At 43.4% G+C, this 18582-nt stretch overlaps 1 protein-coding gene across 1 annotated transcript; it reads left to right on the forward strand.

Annotated features, from left to right (window-relative positions):
- Positions 1-575: 575 nt before the first annotated feature.
- Positions 576-8436, forward strand: LSM11 (LSM11, U7 small nuclear RNA associated). The gene is made up of 4 exons (XM_075715754.1): positions 576-1002; positions 4944-5083; positions 5854-5937; positions 8032-8436. Exons 1-4 carry the CDS (start codon positions 576-578, stop codon positions 8434-8436), a joined length of 1056 nt encoding a protein of 351 aa, XP_075571869.1.
- Positions 8437-18582: the final 10146 nt, after the last annotated feature.

Here is an 18582-nt window from a genome sequence, read left to right on the forward strand (position 1 = left end):
GCTGAGGATGCAGCGAGGAGGGAAACCGCAGTAAGGCCGGGGTGTCCACACCGTCATAGAATGATGGAATGCTTTGGGTTGGAAGGGACCTTTAGAGCTCATCCAGCCCAACCCCCTGCAGTGACAGGGACAGCTTTAACCAGAGCAGGGTGCTCACAGCCCCGTCCAACCTGGCCTGGGATGTTTCCAGGGATGGGGCCTCCACCGCCTCCCTGGGCAACCTGTGCCAGTGCCTCACCACCCTCAGTGTAAAACATTTCTTCCTTATATCCAGTCTAAATCTATCCTCCTTTAGTTTAAAGCCATTATTCCTTGTCCTGTCACAACAGGCCTTGCTAAAAAGATTGCCCCATCCTTCCTATAGGCCCCCCCGTCCCGCACCCCGGCGGAGGCAGCTCCGCCCCTTCGGGGCCCGTCCGGGGCGCGGGCGGTGCCCCGCGGTCTCCCCTCCCCGCGCCGTGCCGCCCGGAACCTGCTTAGCTTGTGCGGCCGCGGCGCCTGGCCGTGCGGCGCGGCGGCGGCCCCTAGCGGCGGCCCCTAGCGGCGGCGGGCGGTCCCGCTGCCCGCAGCCCGGCATGGAGGAGGGCGAGGGGGCTGCGGGCGGCGCGGAGCAGCGGCGCCCCCGCCGCCGGCCCGGGGCCGAGCGCTCCCCCAGCCCCAGCCGCCTGGACGTCAGCTCCAGCCGCTTCGACCCGCTGCTGGCGCTGTACTCCGCCAGCACGCCGCTGCCCTTCCCCGCCGCGCCCTGCTTCAACAACCTCGCCGAGTACGAGAGCTTCCAGCGCGGCCTGCTCCGCCCGCGCGGCCGCCGCTCCGCTCCCGCCCGCCGCGGCCCGGCCGCCGCCCGCGCCGCCCGCCGCGGCCCGCCCGCCGCCGACCCCGAGCGCATCCAGCGCCTCCGCAGCCTCATGGTCAACGCGGGCCCCGAGCAGGAGGCGGCCGAGGGCGGCGCGGCGGCCCGGCGCCGGCGGGCGCCGCGCAACGTCCTCACCAGGATGCCCCGTAAGGGCGCGGGGGGCCGAGGGGGAGGCGGGGGGAGGCGGCAGGCTGGGGAAGGGGGCGAGGCGGGGGCCGAGTACGGGCTGGGGAGGCAGCCGGGGGCGGGGGCCGGGGTGCGGGGCGGTGGAGCAGAAGGCTGTGGGGGCTGAGGGCTGCGGCCTGGGCTCGGACGTGGCCGCAGGTGTGGAGTCGGGACGGAGTTTGGGGGAGCCCGGAGGGCTGAACAGAGCGGCGGCCCAAGGAAGCGGCTGGGTGGCAGCGGGGTGTGGGTGGGTCGGGGGGCGGGGGGGTGGTGGAGTTTGGGCGGAAAATACCTGCGTGCTAGGTGAAAGGCTGGGAAAATTGCGCGCAGAAATGAGGAACGGTGCGTTTCGGAACTGCTTGCTCAGAGGTGGCACTGATGCTGTTACACTGATGTTCTCCTCTGTTATTTGGCTAATTACGGTCACCCTCTTGATTTTAAGGAAAACCGGATGAGAAATTGCCATGCTTTCAAAAGTACTCTTTAAACCAGGAATCAGATTTGAGTCCGTGCAGTTAAATCCATCCGTTGTAGTTAAATCATAACCGCAGCATGTCTGTAACACGCTGCTGTGTCTTGGTTACTCACTGTACATCCTGGGGACGTAAATACAGTGCTGCCATTTCTGGTAATGTGATGACAGAACAGTGGGTTGAGGTGGGAGGCAGCTGTGATGGTGCTTAATTCATCATCTCTGATGATGATACGAGTTTCCTGTCTAAATTTCTGTGTGTGGTCAGGGTAATAGCACCTAAACATTAAAGGGTGCAGCTTACACACCTACAGCAAGAACCAAACAGCATTGCTATCAAATGAGATGTAACTTTAGTGCACTTAATTAAAAATACTGGGTGTTTATTGGAATCAAAGTATCTCTTCTAATCACCAGCATCACCTTACTGCTCTTTTTCTAAAAAGGCAAAGCCCCAAATGTTCAATTCGGAATGCCCAAAGCAGAGCTTTTTTCTTGCTGAGACACCAAAACCTAATATATTTGTTGCCATAGGTGCCGCATGATCCTGAATATCATGTCAACTTAGCATCCTGCACAAATGCAGAGCTTCTCTTGGTGTAGGACTTCCAAAACAATTAACCTTAAATATTTGTTTAGGATCTTAATACAAATAATCTGTATTTGGATTACTTTGATGGAAATTGAAAAAAACCTCTGTAAAAAAATTAACTTTACTGGTGGTCTAGCAAATAAATTACATGCTTCCATTAAGAGCACATATTTAATATCCAGCCATCGAAGGCTGGACAGCGTAGACTTTGAAGAAGACTGGCACAATTGACATACAAAGTGCTGTTCAGCAGTCTGGAGAGTTTTAAGAATAATTTATAGCATAAATTGTGTACTTTCCCTGTAAATAGGGGGCCTGTCTGCATAGCAGGTGGGCCAGCATTTTAAGCTTGGATTCTAGAGTGGTAGCTGCCTCTGAAAGTAAGTGTGATACGTGGTTTACTGCATCCCACAGTTGTGATGCTGTGCTCCCAGGTAGCTGTGACAGGGTGTGATGTGTTCCTTAAATTCAGTGTGTCAGAAATGTAAAATGGAGCAAAAATTTTGCTTGTCATGAGGAGTGGTTTCAGTGGCCATGAAAGTAAAAAGGAAGCTGCTTTAGCAGTGCCTGTTTTGGATCAGTTTAGGAGAAGCTATTTCTAATTACTTTTCATTTACAGACCTCGTGCAAGTGGTTACTGCAGAGCAGTTAGAAAGGCATTTGATAGTGTTCTGAGTTATTTCAACTGTTCTGACTTGCTTTGCTCTTTTTTTTTTTTTTTTTTTTAATCTTGCCTGTTAATAAAGTCTACCGTGAAGACAGGGACTTGAACTTAACCAGAGTTTGGATCTTTATTTTCTCCTTCCTGGGGTACTTGCCCTCTGGCTTATAGTAGTTTTCAAGTCATCTTCAGAATCCTGGTATTAAGCGTATGCTTGTTTTATACAAATAGGGATTGCATTTTGAGTACAGAACCAACTAGGTAACTCTTTTCCCTATGGATTGAAAAATTGTTAATACTGGTACTTAACAGCATCAAAAGCCACAGGCAAATCTAGCTGCATGCAGAGCCTGGTCATTACAGGCTTTGATGCTTGCAGAAGAGGTATGTTGCAAAAATAAATTCCCTGAGTTGCTGGTTTTATTTTTTCTGAGAAGTGGATATCAGATTGTTGAAAGGTTTTTGGATGATGTGTTCTGCCCTTTTGATCAGGTGAAGTTGGAGGTTTGCCCTGGTGAAGCTGGAACCTTACGCAGCAAGGAAAAGTGGGAAGAGCATGTATCGTCTAGATTCGGTAGAGTGGTGTTTTCCGTGAGGCCTAATGGGGTGCCGACAAGCAAAGGCATAGTTGGAAATAAAGATTGTACTTGGATTTTTATAAGAAGTTGTAGATAAAGTTCTGTGTAAAAGGAGCATAGGAATCTAAAACCTAAAAAATCTAAATGTAAAGTGATCCTGTAAATTCTCAGGGTTGGTTAGAAAAAATACTGTTATCTGATTAAAAGCATCAATCTGATGTAGTAGTGATGGTGTCATCTGTGGTTCCCGTGATGGACCTGTGAATTCAGAACATAAATTCACCGTCAGTTAGGCTGACGGAAGCACAGACACTCATGAAAAGACCCCCATAAGCAAAGCTGGGAGGTACTGAGACAGCTTATGCTCTGTGTGAAAGCAATTTTCTCCAGCTATCCAGCTGGAGAGGGCTGGCAAGAGGACAATGGATCTCAAAAAATAAATGTGATTAGGTTAATTCAGAGGAAACTGCTTTAGATTTCCCTGCTGTGCCTAAGAATTACCATTCAGCCAAATACTGCAGGTCAGCTGTCATAAGGTAACATTTTGCACTCACAGGATGCGTTTTCTAGTGTGTAAATCAAACCTTGAATATGTAGTCCCTAAAGCACAAGGTGAGAGGTCGTTTCTGACTCAGATACTTTTATTAATATGAAGAACTGTGTGAGATTTTAGACCAATACTTTTCCCTGACTCTCAGTAGGAATTGCACAGCAGTCCTGTGGCTATGTTTGCACAAGCAAACAGGTAGCTGTAATTTATCACTGGAATGGCTTCACCATGGCGTGGGTAGAAGTTGTAAAGTAAATAATATCTACCCTCTAGATAATGTACATTTGCAAAGATTTCTAGTGTGCAGATAAGGCTTGTGTTTGCCAGGTAAGTTGTATGTTTTTACTGAATTCCTTTGGGTTTGCCCTGACTAAAAGCATTACTGTTCTGCAGTTTAGTATGGTTTCATTGGTGGCTGCTGCTTATAGTAATTTTATTTCTTTGCCAAAGACTTCTACATCATTGAAGGATGAAGACTTGTACATCTTTGAAGGATGTTCAGCTGGCTACTGAAAGTTTTAACTGAAACACTACATTTTCATCAACTTAAACTGATCCAGTTTGGTTAGTTGAAGAACTTTTGAGTCATCTGTTTCTTCAGAAATCTTGTAAAGAAAAGGAACACATCTGATACAATACTTTATTAACAGGTCGTAACTAATCTGAGGTAGCCTTAACTAGGCATTTGTCTTTTCTGTGAAACTCTCTATGCTTCCGTGAGCTTTCTTTTCCCTCTGAACCACTTTTCTTTAAGATTAGCATGAGTATGTTTTTGAAACATAGCAAAAAGGTTTTCAGCTAAGGCTGATTTGGCTATGGATTATGTCAAGCAAAACCTTCATATTTTCTAAAGTCTTTGCTGTCCCTGCTGTCAGGAGAGTTTTGGTGGTCTAGTAATTACAACTGCAGTGTGTTACAGTGCTCTGGGGGTTCTCATTTCTTTTGCTTGAAGACAGGTGTTGTACCAAGATCTGCCATACTTCTACATAGAGTAGATTTCTACATATTATCTATCTATTTATCTATCTGTATTTTGTTGAAGACCAGTGATGTTCTCTTTCTGTTTCAGTCCATGAAGGCAGCCCACTGGGGGAACTTCATCGCTGTGTCCGAGATGGTGTAAAAATCAATGTCCATATCCGCACTTTCAAAGGGCTTCGTGGAGTCTGCACAGGGTTTTTGGTTGCATTTGACAAGTTCTGGAATATGGTAATTGTTGTTCCAGCCCTTGATTTATAACTGCTATATTGAAAACTTGAAATTTGCGACACGTTTAAGCAAACTAAATTTTGAGAAGATTAATGTGGTATTGTGGTTCATAAAGCTAATTTGCTCTGGCACTGAGTGCTGGGTTTCAGACTTAAGTGGTGCTTGGTGTTAGATTGATACGTCTGAGAGGTGCCTAGCCTTCTTAGAGAGGTTTTAGGTGAGAGAGCAGCTTTGAAGTGTTCCCAACAGCTTCAGAGGTTTTGCATAAGAACCCAGGAAGGTGGAATATGAGGAGTATCAGAAGCTTCCAAAGCTTTTTCTGCAAAACCCAATCTTCTTATAGTGGTAGCCACTTCTCTGTTTTCTTTCACTAGCATGTCACTGGGATGTCAGTGGCAAAAGCTTTTCCCTGTGTTCTATCTCAGGCAGATCTTAAACACGGAGGGTGGAAAAGCAGCTATTAACTATTTGTGAGCCTGGGGCTGTGAAAAGTTTGGAAATAGGGGGTGGGGAGGAAAGAATTTTGCAGGCAAGGCTCAGAAAGATTTTGCAAGTGATACAGAATGGATGCTAAGCTTTGCTGTTGCTTTTATATCTCAGTACAACTTAGACGATTCAGAAGCCAGCTCCACAGCACAGCTTGTTCCTAGGATGGATTTTCTTTCAGAGAGAGCATAATTTCATAATGCTATGACACAAAGCTGGTCTGTCGCGAATGCTTCTTCGTGTTTTCTTTTAATTTTGACCTTTCCATTTCTTTTCTCTTCTAGGCCCTGACAGATGTGGATGAGACGTACAGGAAACCAGTAATGGGCAAAGCTTTCTATGCAGAACCTCAGCTCACACTAACCCGGGTAGGTAACGATCTCCAGTTTTCTGGTTTGGTTTTTTTTAGTATCTCCTTTTTCAAAGTAGTAAAAGGGGAGCATTGACTGGAAAACTATATTTACATTTGAAATATTTTACCTCCTTTTAGTACAAATGACTCCAAAATTACTTGAATGGGAGGGGGCAGGGGGAACAGTTTTCTGACCTTTTTGAAAGTTGTTGTGGTTGAACCCCAGCCGGCAACCAAGCTCGCTCACTCCCCCTGGTGGGATGGGGGAGAGAATCAGAAGGGTAAAAGTGAGAAAACTCATGGGTTGAGATAGACAGTTAATAAGGCAAAAGCCGTGCATGCAAGCAAAGCAAAACAAGGAATTAATTCACTACTTCCCATGGGCAGGCAGGTGTTCAGCCATCTCCAGGAAGGCAGGGCTCCATCACACGTAATGGTTACTTGGGAAGACAAACACCATCGCTCCTGCACGTCCCCCCCCTTCCTCCTTCTTCCACCAGCTTTATGTGCTGAGCATGACATCATATGCTATGGAATATCCCTTGGGTCAGTTGGGGTCAGCTGTCCCAGCTGTGTCCCCTCCCAGCTTCTTGTGCACCCCCAGCCTGCTTGCTGGTGGGGTGGGGTGAGGAGCAGAAAGGGCCTCGACTCTGTGTAAGCACTGCTCAGCAACAACTAAAACATCCCTGTGTTATCAAGACTGTTTTCAGCACAAATCCAAAACATAGCCGTACTAGCTACTATGAAGAAAATTAATTCCGTCCCAGCCAAAACCAGCACAGAGTACTTTGGCCATAGTTCAGTGTTAGAGAAGTTCCACTTTAGAGTTCCTAGTATCAGATCATAGTTGCTGCTACTGCTTAGTGCAATATGCTGACCTTCTATAAGCACACTTTGTGGGTTTTGATTTATTTGTTCTCTGCATTTTTTGCATCTGTGACTGATCCAGCCCGTATTTGTCCTGCCAGGTGATTTGGCAGTGCATAACTCTGATACTAATGTTCATGGAGCAACAGTCTTTTGTCTCCAGCCAAAGAAATGGTATGTCTGTTTGGTCACTTCTAGCCTAGGTACCGTAAAGCCCAAGATTTTGCATGTGCCTCCAAAGCAAGACACTCTCTAGGATCTAGCTGCAAAAAAAGATGTTTACGAAGTTGAGAACTGAAGAGATGATAGATGAACTTCTGAACAATGAAGGAAAAAAAATGTGACAGGGCTGTGCCTGTTGAATGCCATAGCTCTGGGCCTTTGGAACATCAGAGAAGCATCACAAAAACTTCTAAACAGTTTCATTGTGAGGAATTTGCTTTCAAATTTCTGCCATTTAAATCTGTTTTCTGATAGATCCCACCCTTCCTTTTTTAAAGATTAGTTAAAAATAATTGTGTTGTCATTGTTCCTTTAGCCCACTCTCACAGGGATTGGTTTTCCGTCCTGTTGCTGGGAAGACACAGGCTAACCAAGAATCCTTTTCATTTGTCAGTATTTCATAAAAGCTTGCCTGCTGCCAGAGTAAAAGCAGTTTCTTTTCCAGTTTTAGCACCAGTATTCTTAGATCAATGAGTTCATACAGTGCTTTGGATCTGCTGGATCTTCTATTGATTTTGGTCTGCTCACCTCCCAGAATACCCGCATGGCCTCTTTTACTTTGTTTTGGGGAACACAAAAGGTCCATCATTTTTCAGTATACGCTCTTTGCTGATTGAGGCCGCTTATCTTAGGAATTCATGTCCTGCCTGAGGACACAGGGATAGAAATCTCTCTAATACTGTCTGACAACGTTACAAGGTCATTGGGGAAAGTGAGCTAATGGAGACACTTGATAGCTTTCTGTTGTTCCTGACCAAAGTTAAATGCTACTGCTCCCCAAATTAAATTCCTCAGTGCTCACATAAAGACACTCATGTGCATGCAAGAAATCCATTCACCTTATGTCATGGTTTGACTTTGGTAAGAAAACATAGTATTTATTGCTGGTAAAGATTCCTCACTAATTGTGTATTGTGAGCTCTGATTTGGGATCGTATACGCAAATACCACGTAAAAATGCCAAACAAGCGGCCTCTCTTGTTTTATGAAGGTGGTCATGTACCCAAATGTTCTTTTACAGCTGTTTGACAGACTCAAACTGCAGGAGCCCTCAGTAAAGAAGGGAGCTGACTCAAAGACTGTCTCAGAGGAGCCAGCCCTGTCAAATGACTCTCAGACGCCTGGATGGAAAGTTGGATCAGGACGAGGGAGAGCAGAAGATGAGCGCGAGAAACAGAAACACTTGGGCAGAGCTGGAGAAAAGAAGATGCCAGGTGACAGCTTGCATCTGGCTGCCAGAGGTGAAGCTGACGTGGGTAGCAGGACTGCCCACACGGAGGGTGCCAGTGCTGGTGGTACCCGTGCAAAAAGCCAGTCACGGAGAAAAAGACGGCCCAAAGTGGATTATCAACAGGTGTTCACACGTCACATAAACCAGATTTTTATTCGAGGAGAGAATGTCTTGCTTGTCCATTTAGCACATTGACTTGGCTGAGCCTTTGTCAGTGTATTTATTAGATAGCATGAATTGTGGCTGCAGCTCTCATTGCTATTTAGCGTTCTTATTAAGTATGATGGTACTGTGACTGGTTTCCCTTTGCCATAACAAGGTAGGGGAAATAATTCTAACTGGAGCATCCTGACCTTGATGCCAAAGCAGGCTCCTTAGATCTCTGTTGGGGGTCTCAGGCCAAGGTCAGCAGCACAGTTGTTTCTGTGAGATGAGGGAGGTTAGTGCAGATCCCAGTGCTCCTTAAAAAGAAGCTAAATGGAGAGGGTTGGAAGAGAATTGTGGTGTACTCAGTTATAGGAGCTAATTGTGGCAGACATTTAAGGAGCTTAAGATTAGATCTGCACCTGAAGTGAATCACAAATGCTATTTTGCATGTTCTGAGTAATCTCAAGAGAAGATTGTTAATGAAACAGTTTATCTGCTGTTGTTACATGGATGTCTTCTTTTCCAGACATAATTCTGACAGTTGTTTTTGAGACAGTCTATAAAAAGGTGGAGTAACATACTACTGATGGCTATTAGCCTCTTCTTCGTAGTTAGCTCTGTAATGCCCTGTGTGATAGCAAACCTCTTAATTGAAGACTGCTCTTTTTCTGTGAACGATGTCAGGACTTTAATTTATTTTCAGTATCAAAGCTTATGCTTCTATTTGTAATGCTGTGCTTTAGCCCTGTGTCACCAGCAAGCAGCTAATGTAGCTGATCCAGGGAACTCCATATTTGGAGTTTATCTGTGAATGTTGTGGATGCAATTGGAAAATTGTACTTTTATATTTCACTCATTCGCTACTTAGTGAAGTTTGCAAAGATGTAGTTTTTCTTCTCAGATTTAAGTGTTTGTGCTGAGCACAATCGTACTGCATCTAAGCGCCTTTCAAGTTCCCTCTACTGAAACTAGAGGTGCTGTGTCTCCAGCAGTTCTCATGGAGCAGAAATCTTCATGGGTCTTTCCTATCCATACAAATGATGCATCATCTAATTCCAGTTGAACTGAGCTTTGGATGGCGTGCCTAAAAATGTTTTGAAGTATAAAAGTCAAACTCAGCTCATCAGTGTTTTTATTTTAGCAAGGTTCTTAAGCTGCTGTAGATCAGGCCAAGCTTCTGCAGGTATAAACTGCTTTCCAAGAGCTACATGCAGAATTTGGAGGGTAAATGAAGCTGTTAGATTATCTAGTCTGTTCCCCTAGTTGTCAAAGGACACTAGATTTCACACTGCTATTCTTGTGTTCATCTCAACTACCTTATGCTTTGCAGTAGCTCCATGTGGTTAAGATGAAGTTGGCAAATTGCCAGGATAATGGTTAGATCTGACAACAGGTAGAACAACTTTTTAGTGCTTTATAGAAGGTCTTGTATTGCATATAGAGGTCATAAGTCCTCAAACTGAGTGACCGTACTCTCACTGCTATGTATTTCTGTTTCTTTAAATGCACCATACTGCTTGCTTGTCCTTAGGGGTGTGTCTGGTGCTTGGGTGAATTACAGAAATCATTTAGCAGCAGTTCCTGGACACACAAAGCAGCTGTATGCCTCTGGGGGAGCCTGAAATTTTTATGTCAACATTTCAGATGACATGGGGCTTGGGTGGCTGATCAGCTCAGCCACTGAGCTGCAAACCCAAGTTCAGCCTGGGACAGAAGTGCCTCAGAGTAAAAAGTACTGTTGATGCAAATCAGTTTCATCAAGAGTCGGGGGGAGGGGGGGGGGAGGAAAAAAGCAAAGCATTTCAGTTTCTTCTTATATGTAGCTTTATTGCTGTAATCCCTTCCTACTATGAACTGAGACTAGGCACTGAAAAGATTCTTCTTTTGGAGGTTCTTGTTTCCTCTCCTTTTGTGCTGTTCTTGTTTGTGTTCAGGTGGTCTGCAGTTCTTCCTTTTTTCGGTTTGGTTGGTTCCCTGCCCCCTCCCCCTTCTCCTGTCAGTACTTTGTCTCCTCAGGATGTTCTAAACTCTGGTTTAAGAAGATTGTTCTTGTATTCACCCCTAGTTGTCCTAGCTTTCTGAACCTTTCCTGGTTGGCTTTCTATGTGGTTGCCAACTGACTAGAACCCTCACAAATTACTAGAAACGTGTGAAGCTAGAAACAAGGGGCTTATTTCTGCTCGTGACTTCTCAGCAGCTTTTATTGCAAGTGAATATTTTTCGTCATTGTGTTTTTGGTTGTGGGTTGTTTTTTCCTCTCTGCTTTCTGACTGGTTTGTTTTTATTTCAGTTGCTGGGGATGACTATCTCTGCCTCTTCCATTCATACCAAAGGCTACTGGTTTTTCCACCTCTCCTTTTTCCTTCATACTTGACCAAAGGGTGTCAAATCTCCACTCAGGCCTAGGTACTATGATATCTAATTGAATTCTTGCTTTTCTTTACCTCATCTTCTAAATTCTCTTTGTCTGCCTAGTTTATACTGCCTTGTGCATTAAATAAGATACAACTACCATGAATGTTCTTGTGGCTGTACTGCCCTCTTTCCTTGTCAGCTGACACTTCACCAACCTCTCAGTTGCTACTAGAAGTCTCTGTGTTTTCTTTCATCAGAAGTTTTTCTCTGAAAACTTGCAGGTGCTTGTTGCTTCACATCTACAAGTTTCTTTTTTTAGATTTTATGAAAAATGCTGGTGCTTAGACTTGCGTTTGTGCCTTGATTTTTTTTTTTTTGTATCATCACTGATCTGTTCTTCCAAAATCATCACCTCAGTCAAAAAAACCTGGTTAAGAACTATACAGTTTATCTACTTTTTTTGCTCTACCTCATTATTAAACTGTTCCTCCTCTATTCTCATTGTTGTCTCATCTGTGGAGTTGGCTAAAATTCTCTCTTCCAATTTAGATTGAATGGCTTATTTGGTGGTTCTTCCTTTGTTTCCTACTTCCCTATCCACCTCTGTCATTATTTCCAAGCTGTTTCCTAAATACAGCCTCTTCTACAACTTCAGATCTTCCAAAGTGTATTCCTTTTCCCTACTTTTTCTGACATTGTATGTCTTTAAAGCCCATTATCAAAATGCTATTTTATTAATTTTCTCTCTTTCAAGCATAGCATTTGTGATTTTGTCTCTTTCAAGCATCACGATTGTGACTAAGCAAGCGATCCTCTATGTATGTTATCACTTGCGTTTTTAATACTTCAGATAAAGTTGCTCTTTCAATAAAATCGAATGTGATGTTCTGAAATGAAGTCTTCTACCTCACTTAAGTATTCATGTAAATCTGTTTGAAAACAACCCTTGGAAGCAAATAAGCTTTGGGGTTTTTTTTATTGTTTCTGGTTATTTCTTTCCAAGCTTTTCCTTTTCCAAACTCAGCATAAAATCCATGTTCTTTGTTCAAAAAACTGTCTGCTCCTAGCCATTCCTCTATTGCTGCAGTGTCACAAAGATGGTGTGAGCATAGACACCTGAAATTATTATGCTAAATAATGAAGAGTAGGAGCAGGAGGCAATCTTAAGAAACAGAGTGCTGTGTGAGAGTGAAAAAGCTTTGGACCAAATATAAAGAACTCCCTGGAAAGGATCCACACACTGGTTGCAATCTGTCCAGTATTTCTGGGACATTGTTCAGCCTGGTGCTCAGCAGTGATTCCTAAAGCGTGTTCATGGTGAGGTACCAAATTACTGCAAGGAGCGAAGTTTTCTGAACTACCTTTGAAGAAGTGTTGTGATAATTTGAGAATTTTTTAGAATCCTTTCTAAAATAGTAGGCAAATATGAAACTTGTGAAATGTTATGATGCCAGCTGCAGAAATGATGTAATGCAATAGTCTTGGAATGTGATGTCACAGATACATCTCACAGTGTCATCATACATCTTTTCATTGCTGACACAGGTCAGCAGGGAGCCAGGTCTCACTCGTACTTTAAGAGGGACAATTTTATTTGTTTGGTGATATAATTCTAGGGATCTTTGCAGATAGTCTGAATGGAGTTTTCATGGAACCACAGCATAAAGCCTTGCTATGCTGTGCGAAAGTGGGGAAACTGGTAGGGAGAACCAGGCTGAGAACTGCAGTGTTACACTACAGTTATGGGTATCATGGCTGGCATTATTTCTTGGGAAACTCATTTGCAGAGGTACTTCATTTTTATCAAACGCTTCTTAAACAGGGCTGTGGTAGTAAAATAGATAAGGCCAAAGGAAAAAAAGGAGCTTGTAGAAAGTGTGGGTTTAGTTCCTTCTCTCAGCTGACTTGTTCAGCTTGTTAATTCCCTGGAAGTTTTTTTTCTGATCTAGAGACAGGTACTTAGCATGTCCTCACCAGGTGGTTACTGAAGTAGTCTGTGAGTACCGTTTTCCATTTGCTTCTTGTCCTTCAGTTTCTGGATTCATTGTTTCTGGTGCAGCTTTCCCTTCTATATCATTTGGAAGCAGGGCAAGGTCACTCAGCAGGCGTAGGCTTGACTGCCTACTGTTTTTTTTTCCCCTCCCTAAGGAATGTTACCCTGTGTAGTTTTGCATCCAGATAGCCTTTGGCTATTCTTGGTTTTCATACTATTCTCTGCAAACTTCTGGAGTTATTTGGTCGGAAGAATTATTTATCTTGGATCGGTTAGAGTAAACTGATTTCTTAAAAAATTATTTATTTTTTTACTTATTTTCCTTCCCACAGTGCTATGTTTTCGTAGTTTGCTGTTGCAGTGGGTGAAGAAGTGTCCAGGAAAAAAGCAGCAGAGAAAAAAGATGTCTGATTTTTGTTGAATTTGACATTCTGCCCACTCTTACTGCCCAACATGCTGCCCACGCTTACCCTTTCTGTTGCTTACTGGCACTGACCTAAATGAGACAGGTGGAAACCATGATTTCATCCAGCATCTTGAAAGAAAACGGAAAGGCAGTAGGGACAGCAAACTGCGAGAACAGTCTGAGTTTCTGAAGATCTGTATCTCCAGGTAAACCTCCTCTCTCTGATTAAACAGATCAGAATTATAACCACTATCTTAAACTGCAAGCTCTGCAACTGGCTAAAATTGGAAGGCACAGTACCACGCTCTTTCAGAGGCAATGCAGCAGCAGTAGCAGCGATTCCTTCAGCCAGGCAAGCTCTTTCCTGAGAAGCTGTTGAGTTACATGTTGGTGTCTGCCTCAAGGCATAACTGTAAAACACTGCATATTAACACGTAGATGTTTTCACTCCTGCCTGCATTGCAAAGTATAAAACGTAAATGCTAGAGTATGCATCTTCTGCAGCCCAGAACTATTTCAGTTCATGCTTTTGCTTCTTCACATAAACTTAAAAATTTGAAGATTGTACTTTGGCAATCCTAAGACTGTCTTTGCTAAAACATTATGAAAGGCTAACACTTACTAGAAATGATACTGAGAAACTAAGGGATTACAGATTTTCTGGAATTCTTATTGTAATTAAGGTATTGTAGACAAAAATCTCTGTTCCCAAGGATATTATCAAGATGCACAAGTGGAAATGTATGAAGCCACGACTGGAAGAAGAGAGGATAAAGAAATACCTCCTTTCTTCTAGTGAAGGAAGATGATCTTCCTAGAGCGAGATAGCAATTTCAGAGCTAATTCTTCCAGTTTCCAGGATTGATGGTAGGTGGACCTACACAGTCTGAAGCTCATAGTGAATCAGGCACGTGCAAAAAACAGAGCTCAGAGACATGGCTGTTTGCAGACTTATCAACAGTCTAACTTTACAATGAGAGCTTCTAGAGGAGTAACTCCAGTTTACAGGGTGTCTACAGCATTAGCTCCATGCAAAGTTTTCTCGCCCATAAGAAGAAGACAAATAAAAGGGTTCGTGATGTGCTGTCCTGTATTATCTTGTTCAAGAAGCTGCTCTGTAATTAGTGGTGAGATCTGACTAGGTGGATGGAGGAAGACAGGGGTGTCCAGTTGCAATAGGAACTCAAGGAGAGAGACCTAAAATCCTAGTAATATCCTTCTAGCTAATGAGCTGGAAGTCTAGCAAAGGAGGAGAGAGTCCAAGCTGAGCTTCATTTTTTTAATTTACTAAAAATATCAACACCCTGGTAGGGTATACTTGGACCAAAAGATAAGAATGCACTCAAGTTTTCCTTTAGAAACTTTAAGTTGGTCAGACTTTTCCAGCAGTGCCTGTGTCTCACCTTCAAATGAACATTATTACAAGTCTTTTAAAAATGTACTTCACTGTTCATGTAGCCAGTAATGTGCATTTCATATCTAAAAGTTGCTTTTAAAAGCCACTGTCACTAGAAGCAAACACCCGTTTTCAGGAGGTTGCATGCCTTTTCTTCTATCCTGACTTTATAACCCAAGATGAACTTGGGAACAGCTGGATGCAAGTAAAGCATTTAAAATTTGCTTGGAAAGAAGAAAATTTTAAAAAATCATGGCTGCTTCTGTCAGGTGTTGCCAATGTATCAGGAGGAAAAATCGATTATTACATGGTAGAAATGTTGTAGAGAAAAACTTTACTATTTAAGAGCATCCTTTGCTGCCATCTTTTTTTTACCCGTTAGCAGCCTGGGCAGAAAAGAAGATGAGGCCACTTGGGAAGAGATAGGCAAGGCAGTCCGACGGTCCTCCTCCGGGTGGGCACTGCAGGATCAATGTACTTGGTGAAGACTTTTCTTGATGGAAAAAAAATTGTGTGTAATCAACTGTAAGTACAACATTTACCTCTCTGTACATTTTCCCAACTATAGACTTTCATGGCATGCTGAAAGTGAGAAAACAGGCCAAGAAAGAGGAGGAGAGAGGAATTACTTTACTTGGTGATAGCCCCTCGAAATGGGGGGTTGCTTTCTAGCCTGTACACTTTGGCATAATTTGGCCAGCATTGGGCAGTTGTGCTCTGTAGGTGAAGGGGGGAGTATGCAGAGACTGTTCTCCAGTGCAGCCTCCATTATGTTGTTTCACAGCACGTGCACTGTGCCCCAAGAGCTGCCAGACTCTATCCCTAATAACTGACACATTGGATCCTGCCTCTAAAATTTTGCAGAGGAGGATCTCTCCAGTGGGAGAAAAAACAAGTAAGCAAATTTCCCCTTTGGAGGCAGGGATTGTAAGGGGCTTGGTTATCCTTGTTAGCCTCCTGGGCGTGCAGGAAAAAGGACTACTTTGGTGGAGGAATATCAGAGATGGCTTGTCTCATGATGTTTACAAGTCCTTTTAGATGTCACTGTAAGTGCTCTTGCTCTTAGCTGGTAGAAGTGAAGGCCTGTCAGGGAAGGAAAATGCCTTCTGATATTCCTGGATAACTATTTTATTAGCTGCTAGCTTCCTAGTGTACACTTGAATGACTTAGCTGAAGAAAATTAGTACACCTGAGACTTTCAGTCAGTCTTGTATTCGTTTAGAATGAAAAGTAGTTTGATCAGTTTGTGTAAAAACATATCCATCCTTTTTTCCTCTCAAAAGATCAGCGCTCTCCCTCAGGAAAGAAATGAAAGCTGCTTCTGCTCCTGTGGTGGCTGCTTCTGATTTCCACTGCTTCAGAGCAAAGTGCAGCTCTGTCATTGTATCTTCAGTGTGACAGATCATTCTGAGATGAGAAAATGAGAGAAGTGTTCAGTTTCTTTAAAACTAAAATGGGCATTACGAGGGGAGCAGTTGCGTTGACCTCTTTTCAAATGGTGCATGCATGCAGTGTAATCACACGGACTGGGACTTTTAACCAGTTAGTCATCTGTAAAACTTCCTTAATGAACCACAGAGGAGCAGTGTGACCTACCAGACTGACATGGGATTGGAAGTCAGGTGCTGACAAATTCTGATCTCTCTACTGCCACTTGCTCACTGAATGGCCTTGGCAAGTCACTTCCCTCTCTCTCCCTTACGCTCCACAGCTGTAACACTTCTGAGAGCAACCCTTGCCTGTCTCACGAGGATTTGGGGAAGCAGTGGGTGCTATACAAGTGCCAAGTATTGTTACTAAAACTATAATATGTCAGGTAACACAGATACATAGATCATCTGCCCTCTTCAGGCACTTGACTGTTAGCCTTACGTCTCGGCACACTAAAAACGTGCAGGATATCAGGTACAATGACGCACTTCAGTCTTGAAATTACTTACGTCTTCAAGGTCAGGTTTGGTGACTTCAATATCTGTTTCACAGCTGCAATATCACATTTTGGTCAAATGGTGATAAATGAGAGTGTAACTCGTTTGTAATTCCTTCTCTGTCTTCCTAAATATTTTGTTCTTAGGAAGCTGATGCTGCTATGAACATATTGAATAATACTGAGTTTGCAATATTCTGCTTTCCAGATATAAATGTTTATATTTAAAAGTGCTAAGACTGCAATGCAATAAATATATCCATACAACAGTTTGCTTGAAAGCATGAGTTTTTGTGCTCTGTCAATATGCTTGTGTCAGTGATGAAGCTGCTACTGCAGCAGTTAGGACAGATGCCTGGATGTGGAGACCACCAGGTTTTGAATGCTCTAGTCACGTGATTTGGGGGCACACCAGTCATCTGTGTGTTCAAAAGTGTATTAATCTACAAAATAAGAATATTATTGTACCTGTTTTTTAGAGGTGTGGAATGGAGGTGAACTTCATGTTGAACAATGTAAGAACTACTGTCCCGATCGCTCAAAGGTCTTTTACCTTAGTGTGCGGTCTTCCACCATGCCATTAGGAGATGGTTTTCCAGGAACTGGGGAGGTCCAGAGCCAGCATCCAAGCCTCTAGTCAAGTGTGTGCATAGCCAGCAGGGAACCTGACTTCCAGGAACCTGTTTATTCCCATGGGAAATGCTGCTGTTGTATTTGGATCAGAGGTGCTAACTATATGGACGCAGCTTGCTGGCGATGTTAACATACCTGTGCTCTGGAATTCAGATGTTTGCTAAAAGGCGTAATTCCCATTGCAACCTGGAAACTGTTTAAAGAGAACAAAAGCTGCTGTTTAAAGCCACAAGTGGCAATACGAGGATGCATGTAATGAGAAGGATCAGACAGGGAATTCACAGAAGAGGTCTGCGACCCATTGACTTTCATTTGCATTTTAAAGTATTGTTTTACACTGGGAGTCTGCCCTGTCTTCTGTGTGTCTGATGTTTCCCTGATGTCTTACAAGATGATTTACAGTCAGTGTGGCAGTAGACTCTTGCTCTTTTAGATTGCAGTTCTGTCCATTTAATTTACAAGTGCAAAGGACATGAGTTTTTCTTTGATATTCATGCAGGTGCGTAAGGGTAAGGCTGTGCTCAAATACCTTCCTAAATTGGAGTAAAATTGGTTAAGTTGCAACAGTTGTATTCCTAAGCTGTTGGGGAAACAAGTTCTGTACTGCCACAAAAAACCTTACCTGAGCTTTTCTCATTGTTTTACTGCTTATAAATATTTTAAAAAAAAAAACCCTCCGTAACTTTTCTGGTGTGGAAAGACCTATTAAAATGCAGTGCCACCTGAACTAGAAACTTCAGTTTCCTGTGCTGATGTAGCCGATTAGAGTGGTTGAGCCCTTTCTGTGCTGCCATGAGTGAGGTCAGATGGCCAGGTTAGCTCCTGACGCGGGTGTGAAGAGCTCACCCAACCTTCTCCACCTGCTCCACCGTGGGGGCAATACTGTCATGTTGCTCCAGCTGCTTGTAAAGCAAATACCTCTGCTCTGTCAATTAGCTTCCTGCGATTTGTGGTGTGCGGTTTGGGGTTTTCTTTTTTTTTTGCATGCAAGTGACATATATCTGAGAGTATTTAAGCAGACATTCTTTCCATATCCAACAAGAGCATTGCTCAAATTAAGGAAAAATGATAGCTGGAGTGGTAAGGAAGAGTCACAAATTCCAGCTCTGATTTTAGCTGCTCTCCTGGAGTTCTGTAAAGCATTTACTTTCTCTTTCTGATGTTCCTTTGTCCCTGTTTTGAGAAGAGTTGAAATTTTTAAAAGGAAAAATTAGGGGAAGGAGACATCCCTGCTAGCTATAAGAACTTAGGTCTTTTCTGGCAATACTGAGGTGTTTTTTTTTTCCCTGATCAAATGCTACCTGGTTTCTCTGAACAGTTCTTCTCAACTTAAAGCTGTATCTTCTTGCTGTGAATGATTTATTATCCCAAACAACTAGCTTATTCCCCACAGTTTCTTATAAGCCTTGGAGATCTCTCTCATCTTGGCATTTATGAGTCTGTCTGGTCATCTTTCATAACACGGACAATTTCTGAAGTTTGAT

Source organism: Pelecanus crispus, chromosome 8 (genome assembly GCF_030463565.1).
Source record: "Pelecanus crispus isolate bPelCri1 chromosome 8, bPelCri1.pri, whole genome shotgun sequence".
NCBI lineage: Eukaryota > Metazoa > Chordata > Aves > Pelecaniformes > Pelecanidae > Pelecanus > Pelecanus crispus.

Bases quoted from the DNA above. Each gene is read 5' to 3' on its own strand.
- LSM11 (XM_075715754.1), top strand. From the start codon at position 576: ATGGAGGAGGGCGAGGGGGCTGCGGGCGGCGCGGAGCAGCGGCGCCCC. The intron at 1,003-4,943 runs GTAAGGGCGCGG...TTTCTGTTTCAG, and splicing joins CGTCCTCACCAGGATGCCCC to TCCATGAAGGCAGCCCACTG. The intron at 5,938-8,031 runs GTAGGTAACGAT...GTTCTTTTACAG, and splicing joins CTCAGCTCACACTAACCCGG to CTGTTTGACAGACTCAAACT.